Genomic DNA, 26,460 nt, shown 5'->3' with positions numbered 1-26,460 from the left:
AACTTTGAAATTCTTTTACCCGATTATATAACAATGTGACTTGGTGCTTTCTATTGTTATAGTACTGAGAGTGCTGCAGATACATATTATTAAGTGTCGTTCTAGACATGAGTCTTGCATTCAGCATTTGTGCTTGCATGACTAGGCAAGTGAGGTCACTTTGAAAAAATATATGATTTACTAATATGGCATAATACATATGAAAAATACATCAAGAAAACACTCCATTTGTTTTCAAATACATTCAAGAAGGTAATATAAAACATCATGCAAATAATAAAATAAAATTTGGCATTATAGATTTTTCTTTATATATAATACATTAGCACCTTCAGGGATGACAACCCATAGACAAAAATCATTAAAATGGTTAGTAAATATTGACATGTGTAAGGCATCTTGAGTCAAAATCTGCAGTGAGAAATCTGTGCTGGCCAAGCTGAGCCCTGTGGCCACACACAGCTGACAAGTGTTCTTCTGTGTACTGAGCAGCTCACTGTTATGTTGGTTACAAATCTGTACTGGGCTAAACCATTTCTTCTGGGTGCCAACCTCACACAGTTTTGGCAATAGAGATGCAAGAATAAGCAAAGGAAATTCGGATTAGTACTCATTATGTAAATTTGTAATGCAAAAAAATAAAGATATCTCTATGAAAGTAAGTAATTATCAAAAGAAGGCACCAAACCGGGAAGGCTATGTAGCACCATCAAATGTACGGAATAATCAGAGGGCGCTAAATATCACCAAGGATGCCAATACAAGAACAGAAACGCATAAGGCGAATGATATCAAAAGTATCCGATTCACCAAGAATTCTATCTCGGGACAAGCGACCGCGAGGGACGGTCGGAAAGCAAGACACACACTCGTCCTGGAAGTCACGACATTTAACAGAGGGACAGTGCAATTTGGACAATAAGGAGCAGGGCGGTGTTCCATTAAGTGACCGTGAGTTAAGCGTGGATGGCCAATACGCAACCTCGCCAGAGCCGTTTGCGGTGGTAGGAGGACGGCCATGAGGACACATTTCTCTTAAGAGTACGCAGTTTGTTATCAGTAATAGAAGACCAACGATCCTGCCAACGGGTAAGGATGGAGGAATGAATAACTGGGTTAAAGTAGGAATAAGGAATACCTTTACGGGAGATGGGACAAGAGCAGACAGTTTCTCTAGTGGCAGCATCCACACGCTCATTTAAAGACACCAATATGGCTGGGAACCCAGCAAAACTCAACTGACTTAAATTTACTGGAAATAAGAAACTGGCCAATGCTGAATCTCGACAACCACTGGATGGACCGGATTAAAGGAGCCGAGAGCCATGAGGGCCCTACGAGTCAACGACAACTACAAAGGAAGATTGACAATGAGAAAGCAGGAGACGAAGAGCATAGAGAATAGCATAAAATTCTGCTGTGAAGATGCTAGTCTCCAGAGGTAGGCGACACATATAAGTGCTGTCAGGAAATACAACAGAGTAGCCTACACCGTCCGCAGACTTGGACCCATCGGGGAAGATGGAAACGGAGCGGGAGTGCGAAGAAAAGTGCTCAAGGAAAAGGTGTTTCAGAACCGTAAGAGGTGTAAAAGCTTTAGTGATGCAGGTCAAGGATGTACAAAACTTCGGAAGGGAGACTCTCCACAGGGGCAAGGAAGGAACAACACGAGGAGAAATATTAGAAATACAAAGTGAAAGAGAATCCTGTAAGCGAGATAACCGGACAGAAAGAGGGAGGTGGTGACGAGGAACAGGAACCACAGGAGGGGTAAAAGTTAAAGCTCGACAGAGGCAAGAGGAAGGATGTTGCAAGGACCACACAAGATAGCGAAGACAGTAGCGATCACTGCGGTCCCGGAGAGATAGGAAGCCAGTGTCAACATACAAGCTAAGGGCGGGAGTCGAACGAAAAATATCTATGAAAAATTTCATCTTAATGTTTAAGGACAAATGAACCATTCACATTTTACAGTCAATTTCAAGACATCTTTACACACTATTAAGTCACTCTGATAAAAGCAAGAGGCTCTTGATTATCTTCATATATCACACTAGCAAAGGACAAAGCACAGCAGTATTCTTAATTACAAAATTAGCCTGGTTGGGAAAAAGAAAAGGAAAGATTTTGTAATCATCATCATTACACTGTTTTGCACTTGTATGTGGAGAGGAGCAAAATAGGAAGATTAAATATGCTAAAAGTGACACCTCTACATTCACCACTTTATCCACACTATACACTGAAGCAGCATGAAGATCAGAGTTGTATCACTTCCTTATCACATCTGCTTCCACTAAAACTGCACCACTCATTCACTGTTACACCTAGAATTAATTGCTAGCACAGCCGATATAAAAACAAACAATTCTGCTAATACAGTATTCTTGTTAATGAAAAACAAAATATCTAACAAACTAGCAACAGTTTGGCACATTGACATTAAAATTTTGGCATAAATATTAAATTATTATAGTGTGTGTCTAGGTTAATTTTTTAAAAATATTTATTTAAATGTTGACGGAAAATAGCCATTATATACTGTATACAGAAACTTGCCTGTTCTACCGACACATGCACACAGATGTACAGAATGTGTTTGCTAAGGATTAATTAATTTCCTCACACACAAATATGACCATCTTCTTTTCACTCTACCTTTTTCCATTATGCTGTATTTGTATTACTGTACCCTCCTAACATCATAAATGTAGCAATGTCCATTTCTACTGATACAACTCAATTTTCATGCACCTGTCACACCAGGGTCTCATTTGTACCTCTATTGTGTCTCATACCCCTTCATGCTCCTGTCATACCAACATCCCACATCCATACATCCTGGGTGCATGCTACTGTCATACCAGTGTTCCATATCCTTAAATCATAAGTGTGTGCTATTACCGGGACTTGTTCAAGCACCTGTCATACAAACACCCCATGTCTGTACTGCTGCTGCTTCATGCACCCCTGCAGCTAAATCTCTATCACATTACAGTACCACGCAGGTTAAAGATAAGCAGTGAGTAAATATGGCCAGCTGAAATTCCTTTGCATATAAAATACTAAACAGTATAATTTTGGTTTGTGTATCAGTTACAACTGAACCCATGAATTCATAAAGGAACACCATTTATGTAAATTTTATTAAAATTTAGTAATTTAGAGATTGAGTTCAGTATATCTCATGTATGTCTGTTCTCAATACAGCACACATTTTTAAATGACTATTTAGTCCATTGCCTAGAGGAAGACATATCCGAGGGAAAATAAACGACCAATAACCTATCACCCACTAAGGGCACCATCCTACATTTTAGCCACCTTGAATTGCCCTAAAGTTAAATAACGTACCCTGAACTGTGTTACATTAGTTTTTCTCTTCTATTTCACTTTCATCATAACCAAATCAGCACAAAGAATTCATTCACAAATGCTGTACATCAGGTCTTATAATTCTCTGCACTTGCAACATAACCTCATAACAAACTCTTCAAAAGACGGCCGACACACTTGTGTATTGTGTTTTCACTGGATTAATATTGCCTAGGTTAATTAATATTAAGGTTGCCTAGCCACACAAAATTCTCCATCATAATTTAGGGCTAGGTCACTTGGAAATCTTTCAATTATACTGTATAAAGCTTAGACTTTAAAAAAATCTTTAAGCAATTGCTTTAATAAATGCAATACTCTATTTGTTTATGACAGATTTTTGGCTCTACACCAGATGCTAGAACCTAAATGCATAGTAACCAATAAGAAATATTAATAATTTATATTTCTGAAGTGCCATAAATGTAAACTGTAATTTTAAAATGTGCATTTCACCCAAAGAACTTTTACATAGCCAACTAACACTAACTACTTGCAGCAAAACATAATTAAGAGCATGGAACATTTAATTTTCTCATCATGAGTTTTGTAATAATTGCTCATAAAAAATGTTTTATAATTAAATAGTAGTAAATAGAAGTTTTCTACATGATGTTTCCAGCATTAATGAGATCTCAGGGAGTTAATGACACCACACAAAGCAGTGTGTGATTTACGTTTAGTAAATGTATATTTGGCCCTGACACAAAGCACATAGTTACAGATCTTAGAGATTATGTTAAGGTTTCGGTGCTCACAGGTAATAGCAAGTGTTGAGGTAATTATATTTGAGGATTCCTAATAAATACAAGGAAAGGCTAATGTGATGAGTCAAATGTCAATAAGAATAATTATACTATTGCATAGAATATTTTGTGGAATTATTATCTGATGTCTATTCCTTTCATACTTGTAAAAGTAATAAATATTAAATATCCCTTTACAATACAGTATTTACTCAATGATATACCCTGTACTCCACTAATCAAAGCATGCTCTCTCGCCAATGCAACAACTGCTGGTACAGCAAAAGCATCTTTCGTCAAGGCGCTGCTGTAACTTGAAAATGGCTAACATCCATACCATCTTGTGCATGAAAATTACATATAAAATTTTTCAGTGAGTTTTCATTGACTTTAAATTGGGAACAATGAGGCAATTTTATTAAACTTTATTTACTATTACTGCAGTTTCTCTTATATATGCAAAATCATTTGCTGATTAAAGACACTTTCATAAACTTTGTTAAAATGCTGTTTATACATCCTTAGTAATCTCTATTACAATAATTTTTAAACATTTTACTGTGCTGTATAATTAAACAACAAATTATCAATTATATCTGGAGCAAATTGAGATACAGTATAACATGAATTTGTTATTTTACCATGATTTGCAGAAAATTCAATGCAATGCAAAAAAGCAAAATGAAAATAGCATGCAGTGTCACTGTAAACTTTATATTTTACCATAAACTTATTACTGTACTTTTATAAGGTTAGTACTGTACTGTGCAATATTTTTGTTATTATATGTAAATTAACCCTTATATAATATATATATAATATATATATATATATATATTATATATATATATATATATATATATATATATATATATATATATATTATATATATATTTATATTTTGCTTTTGCATAGACACCTTTGGAATAAACTGTATTTCATTTGAAGAATAAACTAAATATTTTTTTGTTAGGTCCTGGCTCCCATAACAGGGTGACAATTTTGATGACAGCTGCATTTTAAGGGTTAAGTTTAAATATTTTTAGGAAAAGCTAAAGCAAAAATATTCCACAGTGAGAATAATTCTCATAACTTCATTCACTGCTAACTGAATAACAAGTGTAGCTACGGGCCCTAATTCATTAAATGGAAATAAAAGGCATTATATTTTGATCATATTTTACAGGCAGTAGAAACACTCTGGCTTCAGCTGGCACAGCAAGAGTAGCTATGAGAAAACCCATTTGTCAGTCTTTACTGTCACAGGTAAGTCTTGAAGCCACATTTAAGGCATGTAACTTATTCAAAATTTCACATAATTTGCTATTTATGTTACTACCCTTTCATTACTGAACATGCCTTTTGAGTATTTGCTAGCAAAAATCAGACCACCCAGTACTTTGATTATACAAAATCAAGGCTCGGAGAAAAATCTGCGATTAGCAAATTGCTGTACGTAATCTCTTTTTCTACTGATTAAACTTATTTACTAGTTTCCTCCCAAATGCTACCAAAATTTTTTAAATTTTGGCTTGTGTTATCAGAAATATTATTTGTATAAAAGGGGGGAGGTTGAAACGGAAAGCACTAGAGCACAACCAAAAATTGAATCACTCACCACACAACTTCTCAAACACACCAAAGTCCATGACCGCCACCAAATCTGTGGCATACTATATGATGAAAATGTAAACAAATGTCTATATTCATTATGCAATGATATTCCTGAATTGTCTAACATAATTTTTAGATATGTTACATCACATCAAGTGCTCAACATCTTCCTTTTTTTCGAGAAGTTGCATATGCTACAATTGGCTTTGTGCTTCTTTTTGCCCAGATGATGGCACAAGCCGTCAAAAATAAACCCCACAGAACAAGTGCTGGGTCAAGCGTATTCACAGTATTTCTAATTGCATTTAATCCTTGCTGTAGAGGCTGATTAGTGGCTGGTATATCCATGGTACCAATGGTCCCAATCTTCCGCAAGTACTCTACAAGGGGGGCATGGTCCACTGTGAAGATGGGAAGGTAGTCCGCTTCTCGTGTACGTTTCCACCACGCTCCAGATTCACTGCTGGTATAATTACAAAATTATATTAATTTAAACATACACAAGTTAAATATTGTATCCATACAATGATGAAATATCATGCATATAAATATTATTACCAGTAAATACAGGGAGTCCCCACAACTATGGTGGGCTATGGTCTGAAAAGGTGTTCGTAAAGCATTTGTTCAGAACGTGGAACGAGATTACTCATTGGTGAAATGCTATAAATGGGGCATGTGCTCGTGGACCAAAAAAGAAATCCTCAACAAACCAATATTTTTGGAACATATAATATAAAAACCAACGTTGAATGTAATGAAATGCCATTTTCTGGGCGAGACCGGAGCTAACAGGGCTGATATGAATGTATTAGACCCTGGCATCACTCAACCGAATGGAGTTCTTAGGCCTACTGGGGACCACAAGCCAGAACCTGGTCCCCTCAGAGAGGCACCTTATCAACAAACTTTTTTTTTTAATATTTATCTAAAATCAATTTCTGAAAATATTTTTATGAAAGTTTCATGACGCTGAAGCTAATAAGTTGGAGATTTGTTTAACATTTTTAAGTAATTTTTACACAATTCAAATATTTTTTGCTTCCCTGAGCAGTTTAAGGGTTAAGGCAGCAGTGAGTGTTTGTGGTGAGGACTAAACTCTATAATAATTTAACATTTGTGGGACACATGTAAGTAACAAGACATGGTGGAAGCAGTTTGTAAGGATTGAACGCAATTGTTTGTATTGTAAATGACAATTCACGAGAAGTACTGTACACCTAATCTTATGAAGTAGTGTGATGCTGCTGTGGATGACTACTGAAGTCTGGTGGGGCTAGTTTATCTGTGTTGCTATTGGTGTCAAAGATATAATGAATAGATGATTGACATCTTAGGTTTTTTGTATTTATAACCTACATTTACTATATTCTTCACTTTTATTTTCGAGCCCTGATGCATTCCCAGTTTATAAAAGTGAGAAGCTGAAGTACATAATGGTAATGAATGAATGAATAATTAATATATTTTGCAGAGAATTCTAATATTTGAATTTACATACTCTTTAGCAGATTCTGAGTAGCGATATATGTATTTTGAAGCTTTTATGTATTTTGGTGGAGAGTTCCTCCAGGCTGAGGAAGGATCCAACAAGGAAATGACTTCAGGTTGGCCAGACAGAAGGCGGTAGGCCAGAGAGATGAGCCAGGGGTTCTGGTTATAGGTTCCCAGAGCAGCAAACCACAGCTGCCAGTCCACACGTGGCTGGTGAGGAGCTGAAATTTAGAACATGTTAATGATGTCATGACACAAGGATGAGCAGGTATAAGAAAATTTAAATTATTTTGCAAATTGGCAGTGAAGGAATAATGATAAAAAAAGTAAACTTTTAGTTTTATGCAGTACTGTCACCATAAATATTTCAGCTTGTATAAAGAGCCTCAGCAACAATGTATGTACCAAACCCCTCACCTACAAATGAAGGCATACGGTTAATGGTTCCTGGCTTGTAGGGAAATTCATATTCAGTCCAAGGTCCATCAAGGCTGTTGGCACCCTCCAGTATTACTTCTGGCCTTCCATCGACTCCAGTCATGCGACGAAAGAGTCCATAAGCAGAGGTGAGTTGCAGGTCAGAAGTGTGTTCATATAAATTTTGAAATATAGGCCAGACACGCTGATTTGTTGGCCTGTCTAAAACAGTATACGGAACCTGTTTAAATAAGAACAAGAATAACTGCGATATTCAACATGAAAATAATTCTCAATGTAAATATAACTATTTTAATAATAATAAAAAAAGTAAGAAGGGCTAAATGACTAGTTCTTAATACTATTTCTGCAAAAATTAGATAAATTTAGCAACATGAACAACTCGGAGACTGCATAATTGGATAAAAAAATTTCTATAAGCATCATTCCAGAATACAAACTTCTGCAAACACTGATTATCACTAACCAAACACAAACTACTGTACAACTAACCAAACTGACTCCAAACATGCCGATTGCAGCAAGGGAGTATATGAGAGTTGTGCTAAAGACCCCAAACTTGTCAAGGCAGCCACGCACTTCAAAGACTGCAGACGTGAGAGCTTCTGCTATTGTGATGACTAGAGAGAAAGCCCCAATAGCTATGCTGAGGGGCACAGCTCGAGACATCCAGGCATCAAACTCTTCACGATTAAATGCTGAAAAATAACAAAATAAAAGTACCGGTTTCAGCTTGTTAATAATAGACTATCTTCTATTCCTTGGTTGTGGGGTAGTGTGCAGGATAAACATATCAACTATGACACTAGCTCTCCACATATGAAATTGGTTAACTTGGAAACTGTACTTGTGGTCGGTCTCAAACCCAGTGTTCATGTAACAATATACATTAGATTTTGTGACTAGCTCATCAAGACTGTAAATAAGCTAAATTAATTTTAGGGTTCAGTCCCTGAGCATATTATGTGCCTCTATAACCCCTTTTAACTACCACCCACACAATGAATATAGGGGTGCATATTAAATGAACTAAACTAACTACTATTCCCAACAGTGATATGATTTTTGTTTGGGTTTTACATTTATGTAACTAGAATTTTTTTGCTCATAGCCAATTGAGGACGATATCCATGGAATCAATACCAATTATACAACACAATACACAAAATATTATAAAAGGTGTAAGCAAATTGTGGATGGGGGGTGATGGTGTAGTGATTGCATGAGGGTAGGGTATATGGTTGACAGTGTGGATGGGTATGTGGGCTAATGGTATGGTTGGCCTCGTGGGTGTGGGCATCTGGTAGATAGGGATGGTCTAGCTTTGGTCTCCCCTGTTCCTTCTCTCTTCCAGTGTGTTTAAAACCCAGCTACTACAGTGTTTCCCTATTGCTTGATCCCCTTATCTCAGGAAAGAACTTTGTTGCATATTTTTGTTAAAAATTTTTGGTTTGTTTTTGTCTTTTCAGGGGGAAGTGCCATGTTGGGGGTTGCATAATAAAGAGAGGGTCTTACATAAATTGTATATGTAGCCCTATAGCAATTCTACTTTCTTTGAGTTCCTGAATTATCTGGATGTTGGCTAGTTTGACAAATGCTAACAACATTATTCTGCTAATGTGTGCATTTTTGTATTCTATTAAAAATAATTGTGTTCTATTTCTAGCATATCGCTGGTGAGTAAGATGATGAGGTAAAATGGGATAAATTGTAACACTTGGGGTAAGAGTTTACCTTTGAGACCGGAAACAGGATAAGTCAGAGGTATGTAGAAAACCAGCATTGAATGTAATGAAACACCATTTTTTGAGTGAGCCTCGGAAGCTCCCCGGAGCTATCAGACTGATATGCTATATATTAGTGTGGGAGCAGGCTCGAATGCCTCCGTCCCCAACCCGAATGGGGTAGCGCGCAAAGCCGCTCGAGTCTCATCACCAACTAAACCCTGCCCCAACCACAAAACCCTCAGACATTTTGGAGCCGGGAGCAGGACGAACAACGCCTAACCAAAATGGGGCAGCCTTGGGGCATCCGAGTGGACAACTAATCTAGCGTGTTGCAGCAATCTGAACCGAGCATGCAACGCAGATGCCGCCTGTACCTGAACCTCCGTGACAATAGAATGGGTAAATTGGAGCACGAGCAGAGAGCACGTCTCACAAGACTCCGGGTCAAAGGTGTCGTTGACCCAAGAGGCAGCATGACAGAGGCAAAAGAGGCGACTGTCACCCAGAGACAAGGGTACAGAGCAACCTTCAAACTCACACAAGGCGAGCTGGAACTTGGAAGATGCATCTATCGGTCCACTGAGCCCCAAGGGGGTTTTGCAGGGCCTGCAGGCTGACTGCTACGAGAAGAACAGGCAAGATGCTACAAAGTCAGTGAAACCCAAGAGCTAACAAAGGGGGATGAATTAAAAACTGAATCCCTGTAAAGTGTACAATCATGGAGGCCTAGAGGAAGGCCACCAACAACCTGAAGTGGACTAATAACCAAACAGGGCAGACCCCCCCTCCTGGCAAGGAAAACAAAAAGAAAAACCCAGCCAAAGTATAACGTCTCCCAGAAGAAACAGGTACACGGCCGCCGCCTAGCACCTTGTGCCCCAACCAGCAAAAAGACCACTTCCTAACCAAGGCCAAACATAGGCCATGAAACCCCAGCTGGCCCCAAGGGAGGGGTAAAATGCCGAGCAGCAAGAACCCCTATGGAAGTGGTTTCCCGAAGGCACTATGGAATGCAACCCTAGCACCCAAGGGTAGTACTTTAGTACTTACAGGGTGCTTAGGGAAGGTAGCCCTAAGCACATGCAGCCCCAGTACACTGTAGTTACGCCTGGCCACTGTACTACAACACCGCAGAGAACACCACTAAGGTGAAACATTGCCAAGAAATCGAGTCCAGAGTTGTCACATCAGCCAACAAACTGGGGTGTGAGTAGCCGCCATGGGGGTCCGGAGCTTCCCCTCCCCCTCCTGGGAAGTGTAGGGCTGCGCGGATGAGCGACACGGCGGCGTTGTATGAAGTTTGCTTGTTTCCTTGGGTGTTGAAGGAGTTCTGCTTCTCTATTCGGTCTTCGGTTGCAATTTTCACACCAAGTGGGGTTTGTTTTGTTATGCCTACCTTTTTCGGTGCTAACCCCGATTGATGGCAGACATGGAATGCCCCCAACCACATGGGGGTTTTCATACGCCATTGCTCTCTTGCCTCTAAGGGGGCCAGATTCTAGTTCGTGGTCCCTGGTAAGCTGAACTCCAACTGACTGATGCCCCAGACTAATATATCGCATATTAGTCCGATAGCTCCAGGGAGCCGACGGGGTTTCCCACAGAAATGAAAGATATAGTGAGAAGGGTTTCTGAAAGAGCTAGTTCTGGGTCATATGTTGTTCATAAAGTATGTGAATGACTTACCAGAGAGGGTTAGGAAAAGTCTTGATTGACAAATATAACAAATAGATGACAAAGCTTATGAGGACAGTTAAGACCGAGGAGGACCGCAAAATGCAGTCTGAAGAAAATCTTGACAAACTCAAGCAGTGGACACATGACTGGTAGAACTGAACTTCAGTAAGTGCAGTTAAAGGTAATTAAAAGGGAAAGGAGACTGGTGGGAACTACTGCAACAGATGAGAAACTGCAAAGCACAAACAATGCCTTTAAAAAGTAAAGAAGAACTACAACCCCAGAGGTGAGAAGAACCAGAGGGAATATGATTGCTTTACAAATATGAAATAGCACTGTATTATGATATGATTGACACAAAAATTGAGGTTACTTCCCTAGATTCTTTGTGCTCAAAATATACAAAGTTATAAAGCAATTGTTGTTTGATTGTTAATCAATATTTCTAAGCTTATAATTCTAGAATCATTTCCTCTGAGTATAGTATAAGAACATTACTATATACATTAAAGCTCATGCATACCATAAGTAAAATGTCTCAAAATCAAAGGAACAAGTAAATAAAACAGCCACCACAACTCCAGCTTACCTATGGTGGATTCAATGGTCCCCTGTGGGGTAAATCTCAAGGAGAAGTAGGCCATGGAGTAGTACGCTAATACTCCAAAGCCAACCCACTTGCCCAACCAGCTGCATGTGCTCTTTACGTACGATATAAACCCAAATGACAGGTCTTTCACTGCAAGATTTAAGACCCAAATTAAATTCCTTAGTATTACGTTTCATTCAAGGCTTGGGAATACAACATATTCAAAGTAATGTTCTATCAACAAGAAGTCTTTGGGATGCCTGGTTGAAATTTGTGAACAGGTCCTCAGTCTCAAAGCTCTCTTCTCACTCACTCACTCACTCACTCTGTCAACCTTATGATGCTCAGCTTTATTGGTTCCTACTCATATTACACAATGAACTAGGTGATATTTTAAAACCCAATATTTATATCAGTCCCACTTATAGTAACACTTCATAATGTTAAAGCTCTCCATTTCTGAAGCAACAATGCCCCCATCCCCTTCATGATGCTACAGCTCCCACCTTCATGATGCTACAGCTCCCACCTTCATGATGCTACAGCTCCCCACCTTCATGATGCTACAGCTCCCACCTTCATGATGCTACAGCTCTCCCATCTCACTACTACAAATCTACAGTATTTTTTCTTCATTCTTTAATGAGGACAAACCTAATTTTACATCCAAACTAACATGATCTTTATTGACTATTTGGAATACAAAACAATGCTTCACAAACAACAAAGTACATGAAAGCTCCCAATGTGACATCTATAAATGGTAAATCTATTTTTATTGGCTATAAGGATATACTGAATGTTACTAATATTTAAAGAATTAAATGCCTTTTAGTAAATGACTTGACTGTAAAGTTTACGAATCTATAAATATTCCTTATGAAGTGTAATTAATGTGTACTATTATTCTAAAAGAGAAAATGTTGTGTATGCACGATTATTCTAAAAATAGAGAGCACTAACCGTGCTGGTAGCAAAGGTGCATGTCGTCCATCAGTGACAAGCACAGAGTGATGGTCAGTAGGTTGAAGAAGTTATAGTTTCCTGCTAAGATGATCATAATTTGCAAGAATATCTGCAATAAAGTTATATACATTTTTATTTTTAAATTTGTTTACATTTTATTTGTTCCACAATTAAGAATGATACATTGATTCAAATGTTACCTAAATACAGTACTGTATATAAAATTCCTTTTCCTTGCACAACCTTTACACTGAAAACCAAATAAATTAAGACTTATCTTTATACTTTATGATATAATTTCCCTTTTTACTTATCACTCCATAACTAACTGTTAATAAGCTATGTCTGAAGATGAAGTGTGAGGTACTTTGGTTCTAGTCAAGACCTAACTTTAAAGATCCCTACAAAATTCATCTGTCCTGTGATTTAGTCTTGTGTTGGGCCTAAGGTAGTACAGTTGGGTTCATTCTCGACTCACAATTGGGAATCACAGGTTTGGATCCCAAGTGGGACAGAAATGGTTGCTTCCTAACACCTAATGCTTCTGATCACCTTCAGGAAACAGGTACAGTACATGGGAGCTAGTCAACTATTGTGAGGTTGCATCCTGGGAAGGGTCACTAATTCGAACTTGGGGGCACCTTCATATAAGCCTAGTGTGCATGGAGTACAGTACACAGGCTGTCTGGGCCTCAAAAAAAAAAAAAGAATTAATGAATTGAATAACTTAAGGAAGATTATTAAGGCCTCAAGAGTAGCTTACTGATAAACCTGCATGTACTGGTATACTTAACCTGAACATAGGTCAAAACTAAAGAGAAGTTTCAGTGTGGGTGCACCTCTTGGTGTATACTGTATATCCCTTGTTATAGTGACTACAGTAACTGAAAGGACAATAGAGGTTGCAAATTTTAGCTGAGCATCAAGTAGCACTGCAGTGAGTGTAGCAAAAGATAAATTCCTACAGAGAAATAAAAGGTTTACCTTTTTATTTGACTGAAGTACTGTATTACTTTCATGGACAATGTAAACTTTTTGACAGTCTAATGTTCAATTTCTCATATCAACCAATAAATTTCACAATTTAACAGTAACTTTTTCATTAAATAACAGAATGTTTTCCTAGTTGAAGATCTAGCCAATCATGGAAACTGGGGAACAATCATAATTCAAGGCAATGTTCTGTAAGCTGGAAGCATCCGAGAGATCAAGACATCTTTCGGTGGGATACTTGCCATACATCTCTTTGGACAGGTTTTGAACTAGATGATAATCACTGGAGTTTGGAGTAAGGCATCACATTACATAATGCCCAGCAGAATGAGAGAGACTTGACAGAAATACATGGACCATATTCTACCAACTTTAAATATACACAATATGTAGATGATGAGTCACAATTACATGGCTGAAGAAATGATGACCAAGCCACAACTCAGAAGATGGAGAAGTGACAACGTTTCGGTCCATCCTGGACCATTATCAAATATCACACGACTCAATAATGCGCCAGGATGGACAGAAACGTCGTCGCTTCTCCATCTTCTGAGTTGTGGTTTGGTCATCATAAACAATATGTTTTATTTAATTTCGTGTTGGTTATTTATACATAAGTAAGAAGAATTACAGTATCTAGGAAAGTTAAGAAAACATTTTGCCACAAACATAAAACAAATAATTAAGAAATTTGATACAATAAAGTATTTTTATGCAGGCGATGAAACATACATTACTAGCAAAAATTATTTCTCTGCCACACTGCTGTCACTAACCTGAGCATAACAGCTGAATATTCTGTGTGAACGTACAGGACTGAAAAACAGAAATGGCACAGGAATCTCGATGATGAACGTGGCAACTACACAAAGTTTGTGCCACCACACAGGAAGCTGGTAAAGATACCATGCCAGTGGAGTCGGGATGCACTGGGACTCATAATGGAGGGGCAGGGCTGCAAAAACAAAATAAAACATACTAGAAAAGACTGTAGAAGTAACAGAAGTAAATTTGTAATTTATCATTCTGAATATAATGTACAGTACAGTACTACATATATTTATCCATATACAGTACTTTATAATCATTAAGCAGAGCCGAGATTAAAAAAATCTGTGTAGATGTAAAACTTCCTACATACCCGTCAAACCCCACCATGTTGGGCAGCCACTTTGGAATTTAACAACTCCAGAGGCAAACATAAGCCTGAAGAGTGCCCATCGAATCAACCACATTGTCACTAAGTTCCTGGGGCGATACTCGGACCAGGCACGTCTACTTACTGGAGCTACTAATATGGTGAGGAAACCAATCTCCAGCAGAAGTATATCCCTACAAATATTAGAAAACACACAAGTTTTAGTCATAGATCGAAAATATTCACTTGAAGTAAAGCTATCTGAACCTTAACTATTCTAATTAAAGGCATCACCAAAATCATTATTGTAAAGACTAGTAGGATGAGCCCAGGCCAAGGTGCAGAATTTCCATGCATGACCAGGCAAGTGAAAGGGTTGGCTGGCTGGAGCACCAGGCAGCCTGGGTACAACATGGCTGGTACTCACCTAATTGTACTCATTTAGTTGGGTGGGTTGAGCTTTGGCTCCTTGGTCCTATCTTTCAGCTGCTAATCAACTGGTGAACTGGCTTCTGAGCCTTCTGGGCTTAATCATATCATCATTTTAAATTGTGTATGGAGTATCCATGCACAATTATTGCCGACTTTAGGCTTTGCTGTGGGAAGTCACGCTGGACTTTTGTACCTTGTATGCATATACTCCTATTTTTTTTACATAAGCATTTTAACTGAAACTATAAACAGTGTGTGCTAATTTTGTTCACATATAGACAGAATCGAATCATTGTCTACTGGCCATTGAAAAGCTAAGTAAAACCAGTGACTTACAGTAGTCATCCATTGAGCAACAAATAGAAAATGTAAATACATGATTTACCCCACCACTGCCCCGTCAATGGGCCACGAAAGGGCCGCTGCCCTTTACGACAACCTGACCTGCGCGCAGAGCGAACACCACGCCGTCCAGGCACAGTTGGGACCGCAGGCGGCACCGTCACCGAACCCGACACCTGTGGCCGACCCTAACGAACGGAAATGCGAGCCCTGGCACGACCCCGCCGGGAAGGAACCCCCTGGTTCCCCCGAAGAACCAACAATTCAAACATAGGACGGGAAGTGGAAGAAGCCGCCTGACTATAACGCTCAACCGCAGAGGCTTCAAAAAGCAAAGGACAAAAAGGGAAAGACAACCGGAGAACCAGGGCCCAAGCGGATTCCAAGGAAGCAGTGAGAACCCACTATCGACACACGAAATGCGCAGCGAGAAACCGTAGCAATGCCTCTAGCAGGATCAGCGCAAACAGTTTCAAAAGAGCAGATGACGCACGAGCAGCCGAGACTAAGGCGCCAGACCCAGGAACGGCCCCAAGCACCTCTACATCCTCCGCAAGCCAATCCGTAGACAGCTCCAGGAGGGAAAAGAAATGCAGGACCGAAGCCAAAAAAGCCACGAGCGCACAAGTCCTCAGCCACAAGCACAGCCGACAGGGAAGGAACCTGCGCATGAAGCTGAACCGCACCAATATCCTGCAAAAGGGCAGGAGCGAAAAGGAAAAGGCACTCATTAAGATGCTCAAAATCGCCCCCCCAGGTAAACCTAGACCACTGTCAATGCCTCACGCTACTCAAACGTGCGGGTCCAACAGAACGAGTCCCAAGCATCCAACGAAAACAAGGGGCAGTCTGCAAGCCAGGACGACCCCGGAACCTCATAACGCACCCAGTAAAGACACGAAGATCCAAACCTGAACGAAGAAGGATCCATTATGGAGGCATACTCCGGGTCGCGCAGGAGGTAAGCTGCAATGGCCGACCGCACCTCAGGCGGTGAGATGCGTTAAGCCGAAAACTTCTGGAAAGACGGAACCAAAGGATCCACAGGGACACGGAACCGAACCCGGGGAGGAGCTGAGCCCAAGTCCAAATCATACGCAGAGGGGGGAAAGAAAACCCCACTCCTTGCAACAGTAAGCCCCACTCAGAAGGTTGGAAAATCCAAGCGGGGTCCAACGGAGCCCAAGGTCCCCCAAAGTCTGCTCCTCCCCAACTCCGGGAACTTCCACTTCAGGCTCCAGGGCTGAGTCATCCTCCAAAGCCCCGGAATCGCAAGAAAAAGCCAGGGCAGCTGAAAGAGCCGGAAGAGAAGGGGCCCACTTACCAGACCCAGGAGCAATGACAGGAGGAACTGACTCAAATGTCTTCATTGCCATCCCGGATGGGGCAACCCCCGAAACTGCCAGTCTCTCTGAAACCTCTAAACCTTGCCTAGACCCCAAAGCCCTCAGATGCTTTGGGGCCAGAAGCAGGGGGATAGGGGACCGAATGAACCAACGAAGGGGAAGAACGAGGGGGCGTGGACGGAACAATGGCTGAAGAGAACAACACCCTCAAGTCAGAGTCCCTATAGGAAAAGCGGGGTAGCCTTGGGGCGTCCGGTGGAAGCAACAACCCGAGCACGTTGCAATAACCTAAACCTATCCTGCAACGCACGTGCTGCCTGCATCCGAAGAACATCATCATCAGATTGGGAGAATTGAGTCACAAACAAGCAACAAAGCTCGCAGGACTCAGGGTCGAATGTCTCACCAACCCAGCAGGCAGTACGATGGAGGCAAAAACAATGAATGTCGCCCTGAGACAGGGGGACAGAGCAACCCTCAAACTCACATAAAGCGAGAGGGGACACAGGGGTCTCCTCCATTGAACCCGAGTGCCCTCGCAGGGTTTTCCAGGGCCAGCCCCTAGACTGGGTCTGCTAAGGGTTATCCCAGACTGGGTCTGCTAAGGGTTATCCCAGGCAGGGTACTGCTAACCGGCGCCACAAACTACCATGCAAACTGCTAAAAGCTGAACTCATGGGACATGTCCACTCACGAGGGCGAAGCAGGGAGTGCCACCACACAAACGACTCTAAGATAAGGGGAGGGAGAATACAAGGCAGACCCCTCCCCACCAGGCAAAAACAAAAAGACAAGAAAAACCACACAAGAGGACAACGTACTCGAAGAGAATAGAGCCGGCCGCTGTTAAAGGTGAAAACTAGCTACACAGTACCCCACACCCTCACCAGTGCAATAACTACCACTTACCCCAAGGCAAACAAGGGCTGAAAATACCCCCACCTCCCAACACACTTGGGGCGTCCAAACACCAAGCAGCGAAAGGCCAACAGAGGTAGACGCAAGGTGACTCGTGGAAGCGAACCCCAAGCCCCAAGGGCAGTACTTACAGGGCACTCAGGGAAGGTGACCCTAAGCACATGCAGCCCAATACCTGAGAATTACTCCCAACTCGCACGCTACCATAAGAGCAGTACTGAAACCAATAACAGCACCGAGAGAAGACTGGAGTTGGAGCCACACGACTAATGCACGAGTCCATCAGCCGAGGAACTCGGGTGTGGATCGCTGGCGCAAGGCTCTGGGGTTTCCCCTTCCCCCTCCCGGGGAGAGGGGAGCTGCACAGCCATGCGGCACGGCTCGTGTGATGTCGTGCTTGTTTACTCATTTTTCTTTTGGAGAGTTCTGTCCACTTGTTGGCGATTTTCGTTGTTTTAACCAGAATAGGATTTTGTTTTGTGTTGCTTAGCTTCTGTGTGCCTGTCCCGGTCGATGGCAGATACAGAATGCACCTAATCACATGTGCATTTCTATGGGTCATTGCTCCTCGTGCCTCTGTGAGGGGGCCCAGGTTTTGGCTCGCGGTCCCTGGTAGGCCTAGAACTCCACCCACATCGACTGTTGCAAAATATTTAGGGTATCCCTATCAGCCTGGATAGCTCCGGGGAGGCATAGGGGGTGCCCCCCCAGAAAATTATATAAATAAATAAATAAAAGGTACAACTCACCACTGGAACCAGAGGAAGGTCTGTCCCACCTGGTAGAGAGAGAGGTAGGTGCCCCAGAGCAAGACAAAGAGGGTTGCTGTACACCATGACTTCCACACCATCCTGGAATTTGAGATTCATTTTTACAATTAATTAAATTGCTCCCATATTTAATGATGATTAGAAGGTTTGACCCAGCAACTATAAGTGTGCATAATGACATGTAAGACTTCTCAAAACTGAAATCCAGTAAGTGCACAGAACACTTGAGATGAAAGGAGGCTAGTACATGCAGCAGCAAGAGTGCAGGCAGAGGTGGAGGTGGTGTGAGGGTGGAAGTGGTGGGGGATTGAGTGTTGAGTAATGGTGGTGGGGTTGTGGGGGTTGATGAAGTAATGGAGGTGGGGTTGTGTGAGGGTTGAGGAGATGGTGGTGTGGGCATTATGTGGAGGTGGCAGTGAGAGAGGAGGGGTTTTGATAGGGTGGAGATGGGGTGTTGTGCTAAGGTGGGGTGTGTGTAGGAGTTGTGAAGGAGTAGAGGTGCAGGTTGAGAAGTTTCAGAGGGTATAGAGGTGGGGGTTTAAAGGTGTGAGGGGGGGGGGTGGGGTTGGGAGATGTGAGGGTTGAAGTGGGACAAAGAGACGAATGTGAGGTTTGAAGGGAGTGGAAGAGACGGTTGTGAGGCATGAGGGGGGATGCAGATGTTGTGATTTGATGGAGGTGGGGGGAGGGGGGGGGTTGTGTGGGAGTAGATGCTGGGTTTAGTGTAGGAGTTTAGGTTGGAGTTGTGAGGGAGTAGAAATTGGGGTTTTTGAGGGAATTGATGTGGGGGTTGTGAGAAAGTGGGGGGGTTTTGAGGAATGAGGTGGGGGGGGGGGGTCATGAGATGTGAGGTGGGGGTTGTGAGGTGGGGGTTGTGAGGTGTGAGGAGGTGGGGGGGTTGAGAGGTGTGAAGAGATGGGGGTTAAGAGGTGTGAGGAGGTGGGGGTTGAGGTGTGAGGAGGGGGGGGATGTGCGGGGGTGGAGGTTGTCAGGGGGGTCGATGTACTGTTGTACCCAGGAAATGTTCCTAGGATTTCTTTTTATACAAAAAATATTACAAATTATCAAGAAATTTGAAAGGGTGGGAAATCCCTCCCGAAAATCATACGGCGGGAAGGTAACAGCCTGGAGGAACATGGGAAGGGAAGGTAACAGCCTGGAGGAACATGGGAAGGGAAGGTAACAGCCTGGAGGAACATGGGAAGGGAAGGTAACAGCCTGGAGGAACATGGGGAGAGAAGGTAACAGCCTGGAGGAACATGGGGAGGGAAGGTAACAGCCTGGAGGAACATGGGGAGGGAAGGTAACAGCCTGGAGGAACATGGGGAGAGAAGGTAACAGCCTGGAGGAACATGGGAAGGGAAGGTAACAGCCTGGAGGAACATGGGGAGAGAAGGTAACAGCCTGGAGGAACATGGGGAGGGAAGGTAACAGCCTGGAGGAACATGGGGAGGGAAGGTAACAGCCTGGAGGAACATGGGGAGGGAAGGTAACAGCCTGGAGGAACATGGGAAGGGAAGGTAACAGCCTGGAGGAACATGGGGAGAGAAGGTAACAGCCTGGAGGAACATGGGGAGGGAAGGTAACAGCCTGGAGGAACATGGGGAGGGAAGGTAACAGCCTGGAGGAACATGGGGAGGGAAGGTAACAGCCTGGAGGAACATGGGGAGGGAAGGTAACAGCCTGGAGGAACATGGGAAGGGAAGGTAACAGCCTGGAGGAACATGGGGAGGGAGGGTAACAGCCTGGAGGAACATGGGGAGGGAAGGTAACAGCCTGGAGGAACATGGGGAGGGAAGGTAACTGCCTGGAGGAACATGGGGAGGGAAGGTAACAGCCTGGAGGAACATGGGGAGGGAAGGTAACAGCCTGGAGGAACATGGGGAGGGAAGGTAACAGCCTGGAGGAACATGGGGAGGGAAGGTAACAGCCTGGAGGAACATGGGGAGGGAAGGTAACAGCCTGGAGGAACATGGGGAGGGAAGGTAACAGCCTGGAGGAACATGGGGAGGGAAGGTAACAGCCTGGAGGAACATGGGGAGGGAAGGTAACAGCCTGGAGGAACATGGGGAGGGAAGGTAACAGCCTGGAGGAACATGGGGAGGGAAGGTAACAGCCTGGAAGAACATGGGGAGGGAAGGTAACAGCCTGGAGGAACATGGGGAGGGAAGGTAACAGCCTGGAGGAACATGGGGAGGGAGGGTAACAGCCTGGAGGAACATGGGGAGGGAGGGTAACAGCCTGGAGGAACATGGGGAGGGAGGGTAACAGCCTGGAGGAACATGGGGAGGGAAGGTAACAGCCTGGAGGAACATGGGGAGGGAAGGTAACAGCCTGGAGGAACATGGGGAGGGAAGGTAACAGCCTGGAGGAACATGGGGAGGGAAGGTAACAGCCTGGAGGAACATGGGGAGGGAAGGTAACAGCCTGGAGGAACATGGGCAGGGAAGGTAACAGCCTGGAGGAACATGGGGAGGGAAGGTAACAGCCTGGAGGAACATGGGGAGGGAAGGTAACAGCCTGGAGGAACATGGGGAGGGAAGGTAACAGCCTGGAAGAACATAAGGAGGGAAGGTAACAGCCTGGAGGAACATAAGGAGGGAAGGTAACAGCCTGGAGGAACATGGGGAGGGATGGTAACAGCCTGGAGGAACATGGGGAGGGAAGGTAACAGCCTGGAGGAACATGGGGAGGGAAGGTAACAGCCTGGAGGAACATAAGGAGGGAAGGTAACAGCTTGGAGGAACATGGGGAGGGATGGTAACAGCCTGGAGGAACATGGGGAGGGAAGGTAACAGCCTGGAGGAACAAAAGGAGGGAAGGTAACAGCCTGGAGGAACATGGGGAGGGAAGGTAACAGCCTGAAGGAACATGGGGAGGGAAGGTAACAGCCTGGAGGAACATGGGGAGGGAAGCTTGGATAAAAATACAGGAGCAATATAAGGTAAAATTGCTAGTATTCAGCCACTGTTGTGCATTATTGTACTTCAAATCACTTTCAAAAATATAATTAATACCTTTATGGAAACACCAATGGGGGGCCAAGCAATATAACAAGAGATGTTTATCTATAAAATGACAATCATGGCTACAGATGCAATATTCAAGTGAGCAACTCTACTCAAGGAAAAATGGCAAAATATACTGTACATACATGTAATACAAAAATATTCATCTACTGAAAATTAAAATTCTGTTGTGAAACAATGGTAAAATTATTTCACAAATTTGTTTCATACCAAAGATAAGGCATGAAACAAAGAGTACTAAGAAAGGAGAACTAGCACTAATCAGAAGAAAGTACTGAGATTGTATGACTATTTAACACTTGATGTCACGTGAAAGAAAAGATAATTTAATTTTTGTTTACTTTATATATTATAAATGTATACTATACAGTACAGGTATTTACAATGTCCGAATATAGTACATACTTACCCTACGAAGCTAAGCACAGTTCCAACAAGGGCCAGTAGCTCCATCATGTATGAGACATTCAGACCAACATAGGATGAGAAACACAGCACTGTCAGCTTGTCAAAAAAGCATTGTTTGGGATATTTAAGATTTGGCAGCTGCGTGTGGGCTGGCAAAATCCCTTTTTCTCCATATAAACCTGAAATAATTTAATATTTTGACTATAACTTCTACACTGTCATCACCCAACAGTGTTAAATACTCTAAGAACATTGTTCTGTTTAAAAGTTTCAATAACATTCTGAAATAGATAACTCAGCACACACATGGAATAAAATGACATTTCAATTTGCCCCTGGACCCTTATAAAGTCATAATATGGACCTGATAAGGATCCTGGTTGAGCCAAAACATAGCACTTTCATTTCATTTCACTTCACAGGTGTGGATTGTGTTAATCACTTTGTTGTAACTTGAAAACTGTGTTGCATTGGAAATGATCAGTTTGTAGTCTCACACTAGTTGTTTTATACATTAATTTTCACTCTGCAGACTGTATTGAATTTCATATTTGATAACCACTTTGTGCACCCATACATAATTAATAGAGCAAATATTGAGGCTCATGTAATGAGACTGAACTAGCATCCCTAGACTTCCCTGGGTACATGCATGATACATCACTTTCTTGTGAGCTCAGTGTGAGCTATAGTAAGTACTGTATTCACCAAGTTGTGTTACGGGGGTTGAGCTCTGCTCTTTCGGCCCGCCTCTCAACTGTCAATCAAGTGTTACTAACTACTAACTACTGTATTTTCATTTTTCTTCCTCACACACACACATACACACACACACTGATGATGCTAAGATAATAGGTAAGATAAGAAACCTAGATGATTGTCATGCCCTTCAAGAAGACCTGGACAAAATAAGTATATGGAGCAACACTTGGCAAATGGAATTTAATGTGAATAAATGCCATGTTATGAAATGTGGAATTGGAGAACATAGACCCCACACAACCTATAAATCATGTGAGAAATCTTTAAAGAATTCTGACAAAGAAAGGGATCTAGGGGTGGTTCTAGATAGAAAACTGTCACCTGAGGACCACATTAAGAACATTGTGCAAGGAGCCTATGCTACACTTTCTAACTTCAGAATTGCATTGTATGGTGCCCATATCTTAAGAAGAACATCAACAAACTGGAAAAGGTGCAAAGACATGCCACTAAGTGGCTCCCAGAACTGAACGACAAGAACTACGAGGAGAGGTTAGAGGCATTAAATATGCAAAAACTAGAAGATAGAAGAAACAGGCGATATGATCACTACGTACAAAACAGGAACAGGAATCGATAAAATTGATTGGGAAGAATTTCTGAGATCCGGAACTTCAAGAACAAGAGGTCATAGATTTAAACTAACGAAACAAAGCTGCTGGAGAAATATAAGAAAATTCACTTTTGTAAACAGAGTGGTACACGGTTGGAACAAGTTAGGTGAGAAGATGGTGGAGGCCAAAACCGTCAGTAATTTCAATGTGTTATATGACAAAGGTTGCTGGGAAGACGGGACACCATGAGCGTAGCTCTCATCCTGTAACTACACTTGGGTAATTACACACACACACACACCCAGGAAGCAGCCCGTAACAGCTGTCCCAAGTACCTATTTACTGCTGGGTAACAAGGGCATCAGAGTGAAAGAAACTATGCCCATTTGTCTCTGCCTAGTCCAGGAAACAAACCCAGAAACTGTACTGTAGTATGTTTGACATATTCCTAATGGATAGGTCTACATGTTGTATCAGAGATAATGCTTCACTATAAATTTACCGCCTTAAACTAACCAAATCCATGATATACAGTCTATTAGGAAAGTGTAAAGCATACCATCTAGTGTGGGTATTGAAAAGTTACCAAATACAAAAAATCTTGCGTTGAATATAATGAAATGCCTCTTTCTAGAAAAGCTCCGGTGACTTCCTGAAGCGACAGGTATATTTCCAGAGGCAGAGCCTAGTTCCTAGACCCTGTCCTTCCATACCTAAACAGACTGGAAGGTATCTGCAAACTCTAAAAACATTTGAGTCAAATGCACCCACAAGAGAAACAGATAGCTACAGACTCCTGGTGAGAAGCAATGGCTGAACTGTTTCTGGCATTAACATGGAAGGGGTGATCTCATGGGGAAGCCAAGTTACACCCACAGCTAAATGCAGCCCAGACTCCAAAATCCTCAGATGTCCAGGAGCTCAGAGCAAGGGAGAGTAAAAGGGGTTCATAGAGCATGCCAGATGGACAGTGGAAGGAGAAAGAGCAACAAAAATAGCACCAGTAGACACACCAACTGCTCTAATTCTAAAACCTAAAACCAAAACGACTGACTCTGGGGCAATCTCTCAAGCACTAGGCCACAAACACAAAAACAGGCAAACAAACCATAAGTGGCTCACCTAAGAAGCTTTTTACTACAAAATATTTACAGTACAATATATAAAAACCGAAAGATGGGGGATGCAGCTAAAATAACAGCCTAGCAACCCCCAAATGTTGCAGACTTTGGGGATAGAGAGTAATACACACTTCACTGGCAACAAAGAGAGACAGTACAAATGATCATCAGTTTGTAGCAAAACTGATGGACATCCAGCAAACTCACAAATAACAAATGTGGGGGTTGGTGGGTTAGCAATTATTTTTAACAAAACCATGTTGCATTGATTTTTTACTAGATTGTGCACAGTGAGAAGGTGACATAGATCAGGTAGTCATATCATGCAAAGCAGACATTTTGTGTACATTGTTTTGTCCACAAATTTTAATTTAATATTTGAACTATCTATTGCCCAAATCATTTCTCATATTTAGAAGAATCATAAAAAGTATTATTATTATATAAATTGGGTCATGGTACCACATATAACTACAGCATATTTTACACACTTTATACATGTATCACACCATGAGTTAGGTTAATACTGAATTGTGTGAATTTAGGCCTTAGTCAAAGTGGCCCTAAATTAGTGGGCCTTAGGCCTTTAATCAAACATTTGGCCTACAGTTAAATTGCTAAATTCTGAAATATAGATGAGAAGGTAAAGCATCACTAATTGAACTGACAGCTTACCTTGTCAACTGTAGGTCAGAATCTAGCCCATAATAGGTGTTAAAATCAATTATGTGAACTGTTTCTTCAAGTGAAGTGACCTGAACTGATATTGATGATAGCAACATCAAAAATTCAATTCAGTTAAATTCAATTGGTTTACGGACCCCATACCTACCCTTGTGGCAGGTGGTTATAATCACACAATGGAACTGGCAGACAGAAAATTAATTTATCAACAGCAGCAACATTTTTCAGTGATAAAATACCTCCAACTTTATGTTACAGAAAAAGAATAATATAAAAATCATTCAAAGGAGTGTTTTTTTTTTTAACAATATATGTACACGATATTGATATCTTTATACATATCAAATAACATCTAACTGTAGGCTTGGGACCTGGAGCTCTGCCCCTAGACTTGAAGATCCTAATACTGTAGTAATAATAATAATAATAATAATAATAATAATAATAATAATAATATGTAATTCATTGCCGGGTGCAGGAAGTGTGTATTAATACACATTAGGCTTATATCGATGTCCCACGACCCCCAAGGTGGAATTACTGACCCACCCAAGATGCAACCCCACAAGCTGACTAACTCCTGAGTATGTACGTACTGTACTACTGGGACCCTTATTGATACTAATTAATTAATTACCTGGAACTTGAAGGTAGAAAGATCCGAAGGCAAACATATAGATGCCACACATGCAGCGAAGGAAGAAGTTCCTGGTGTGTAATATGTCCACAGCCATGTTGGTGGTGGTGTTGTGGTTGTTGTTGTTGTGGTGGTGTTGTGGTTGTTGTTGTGGTGGTGGTGTTGTGGTTGTTGTTGTGGTGGTGGTGTTGGTATGGTCAAGTAGGCACAAGTGTCATCAGGGCGTCCACACACGACGCAAGCTCTCAGCTCCTGGAGCTTGGTCTTTCCTCAGTGACAGAGACGAGTACAGCTCTCAGCTCCTAGCGCTTGGCCCTTCGGTCAGGACCACAGACGAGGAGACCTCTCAGCTCCCGGAGTCTGCAATTTCTCCCTCGGCGGCTCTCAACAAGACAACAAACCGAAGGCGGCGACCGCTGTCTCAAACCTGTCTCACTTTATATCTAAATGACCATTCACATCATTATTTTAGCTGAAATTTTTATATATTACATACAAATATATTCATTTTGTGTATGCTTCATAAACTATAAAAACCCGTTCCTGTATATGGATGATGTGCCAGCTGTTCTTCACATATTTCTCTTCATATATTTTCTATCCATTATTTGCTACTGACACGACGTAAAATTAATATAAGCACACGACGTTAATAACATCTCAAAAGAAAATGTCAAATAATTATGACAATAAGAGA

The 26,460-nt window shown here is 41.8% G+C and overlaps 1 protein-coding gene across 2 annotated transcripts; it reads right to left on the bottom strand.

The window, feature by feature from the left end:
• Positions 1-5,283: 5,283 nt before the first annotated feature.
• LOC123745414 (lipase maturation factor 2) lies at positions 5,284-26,181 on the bottom strand. 2 transcript variants are annotated; one of them, XM_069321884.1, is made up of 11 exons: positions 25,764-26,181; positions 22,007-22,184; positions 18,548-18,649; positions 14,764-14,954; positions 14,399-14,577; positions 12,624-12,735; positions 11,661-11,810; positions 8,160-8,365; positions 7,647-7,887; positions 7,237-7,450; positions 5,284-6,198 (listed from the first exon to the last, which is right to left on the bottom strand). In XM_069321884.1, the coding sequence occupies exons 1-11, from the start codon at positions 25,858-25,860 to the stop codon at positions 5,895-5,897; spliced, it is 1,974 nt and encodes a 657-aa protein (XP_069177985.1). In that variant the 5' UTR covers positions 25,861-26,181; the 3' UTR covers positions 5,284-5,894. The 2 variants fall into 2 exon arrangements, with proteins under 2 accessions (XP_069177985.1, XP_069177986.1); XM_069321885.1 differs by having other exon boundaries at positions 5,284-6,195.
• Between the last annotated feature and the right edge of the window lie 279 nt (positions 26,182-26,460).

Source organism: Procambarus clarkii, chromosome 10 (assembly GCF_040958095.1).
Source record: "Procambarus clarkii isolate CNS0578487 chromosome 10, FALCON_Pclarkii_2.0, whole genome shotgun sequence".
NCBI classification, from domain to species: domain Eukaryota; kingdom Metazoa; phylum Arthropoda; class Malacostraca; order Decapoda; family Cambaridae; genus Procambarus; species Procambarus clarkii.
This window is presented reverse-complemented; position numbering and strand designations above follow the sequence as displayed.

What these genes read in the sequence shown, in the direction of transcription:
- LOC123745414 (XM_069321884.1), bottom strand. Translation starts at nt 25,860, where the DNA reads ATGGCTGTGGACATATTACACACCAGGAACTTCTTCCTTCGCTGCATG. An exon ending in TTTCTACCTTCAAGTTCCAG is followed by an intron (nt 22,185 to 25,763) that starts GTAATTAATTAA and finishes AAATTATTTCAG; the next exon opens with GTTTATATGGAGAAAAAGGG. An exon ending in ACTGTGCTTAGCTTCGTAGG is followed by an intron (nt 18,650 to 22,006) that starts GTAAGTATGTAC and finishes CTCAAATTCCAG; the next exon opens with GATGGTGTGGAAGTCATGGT.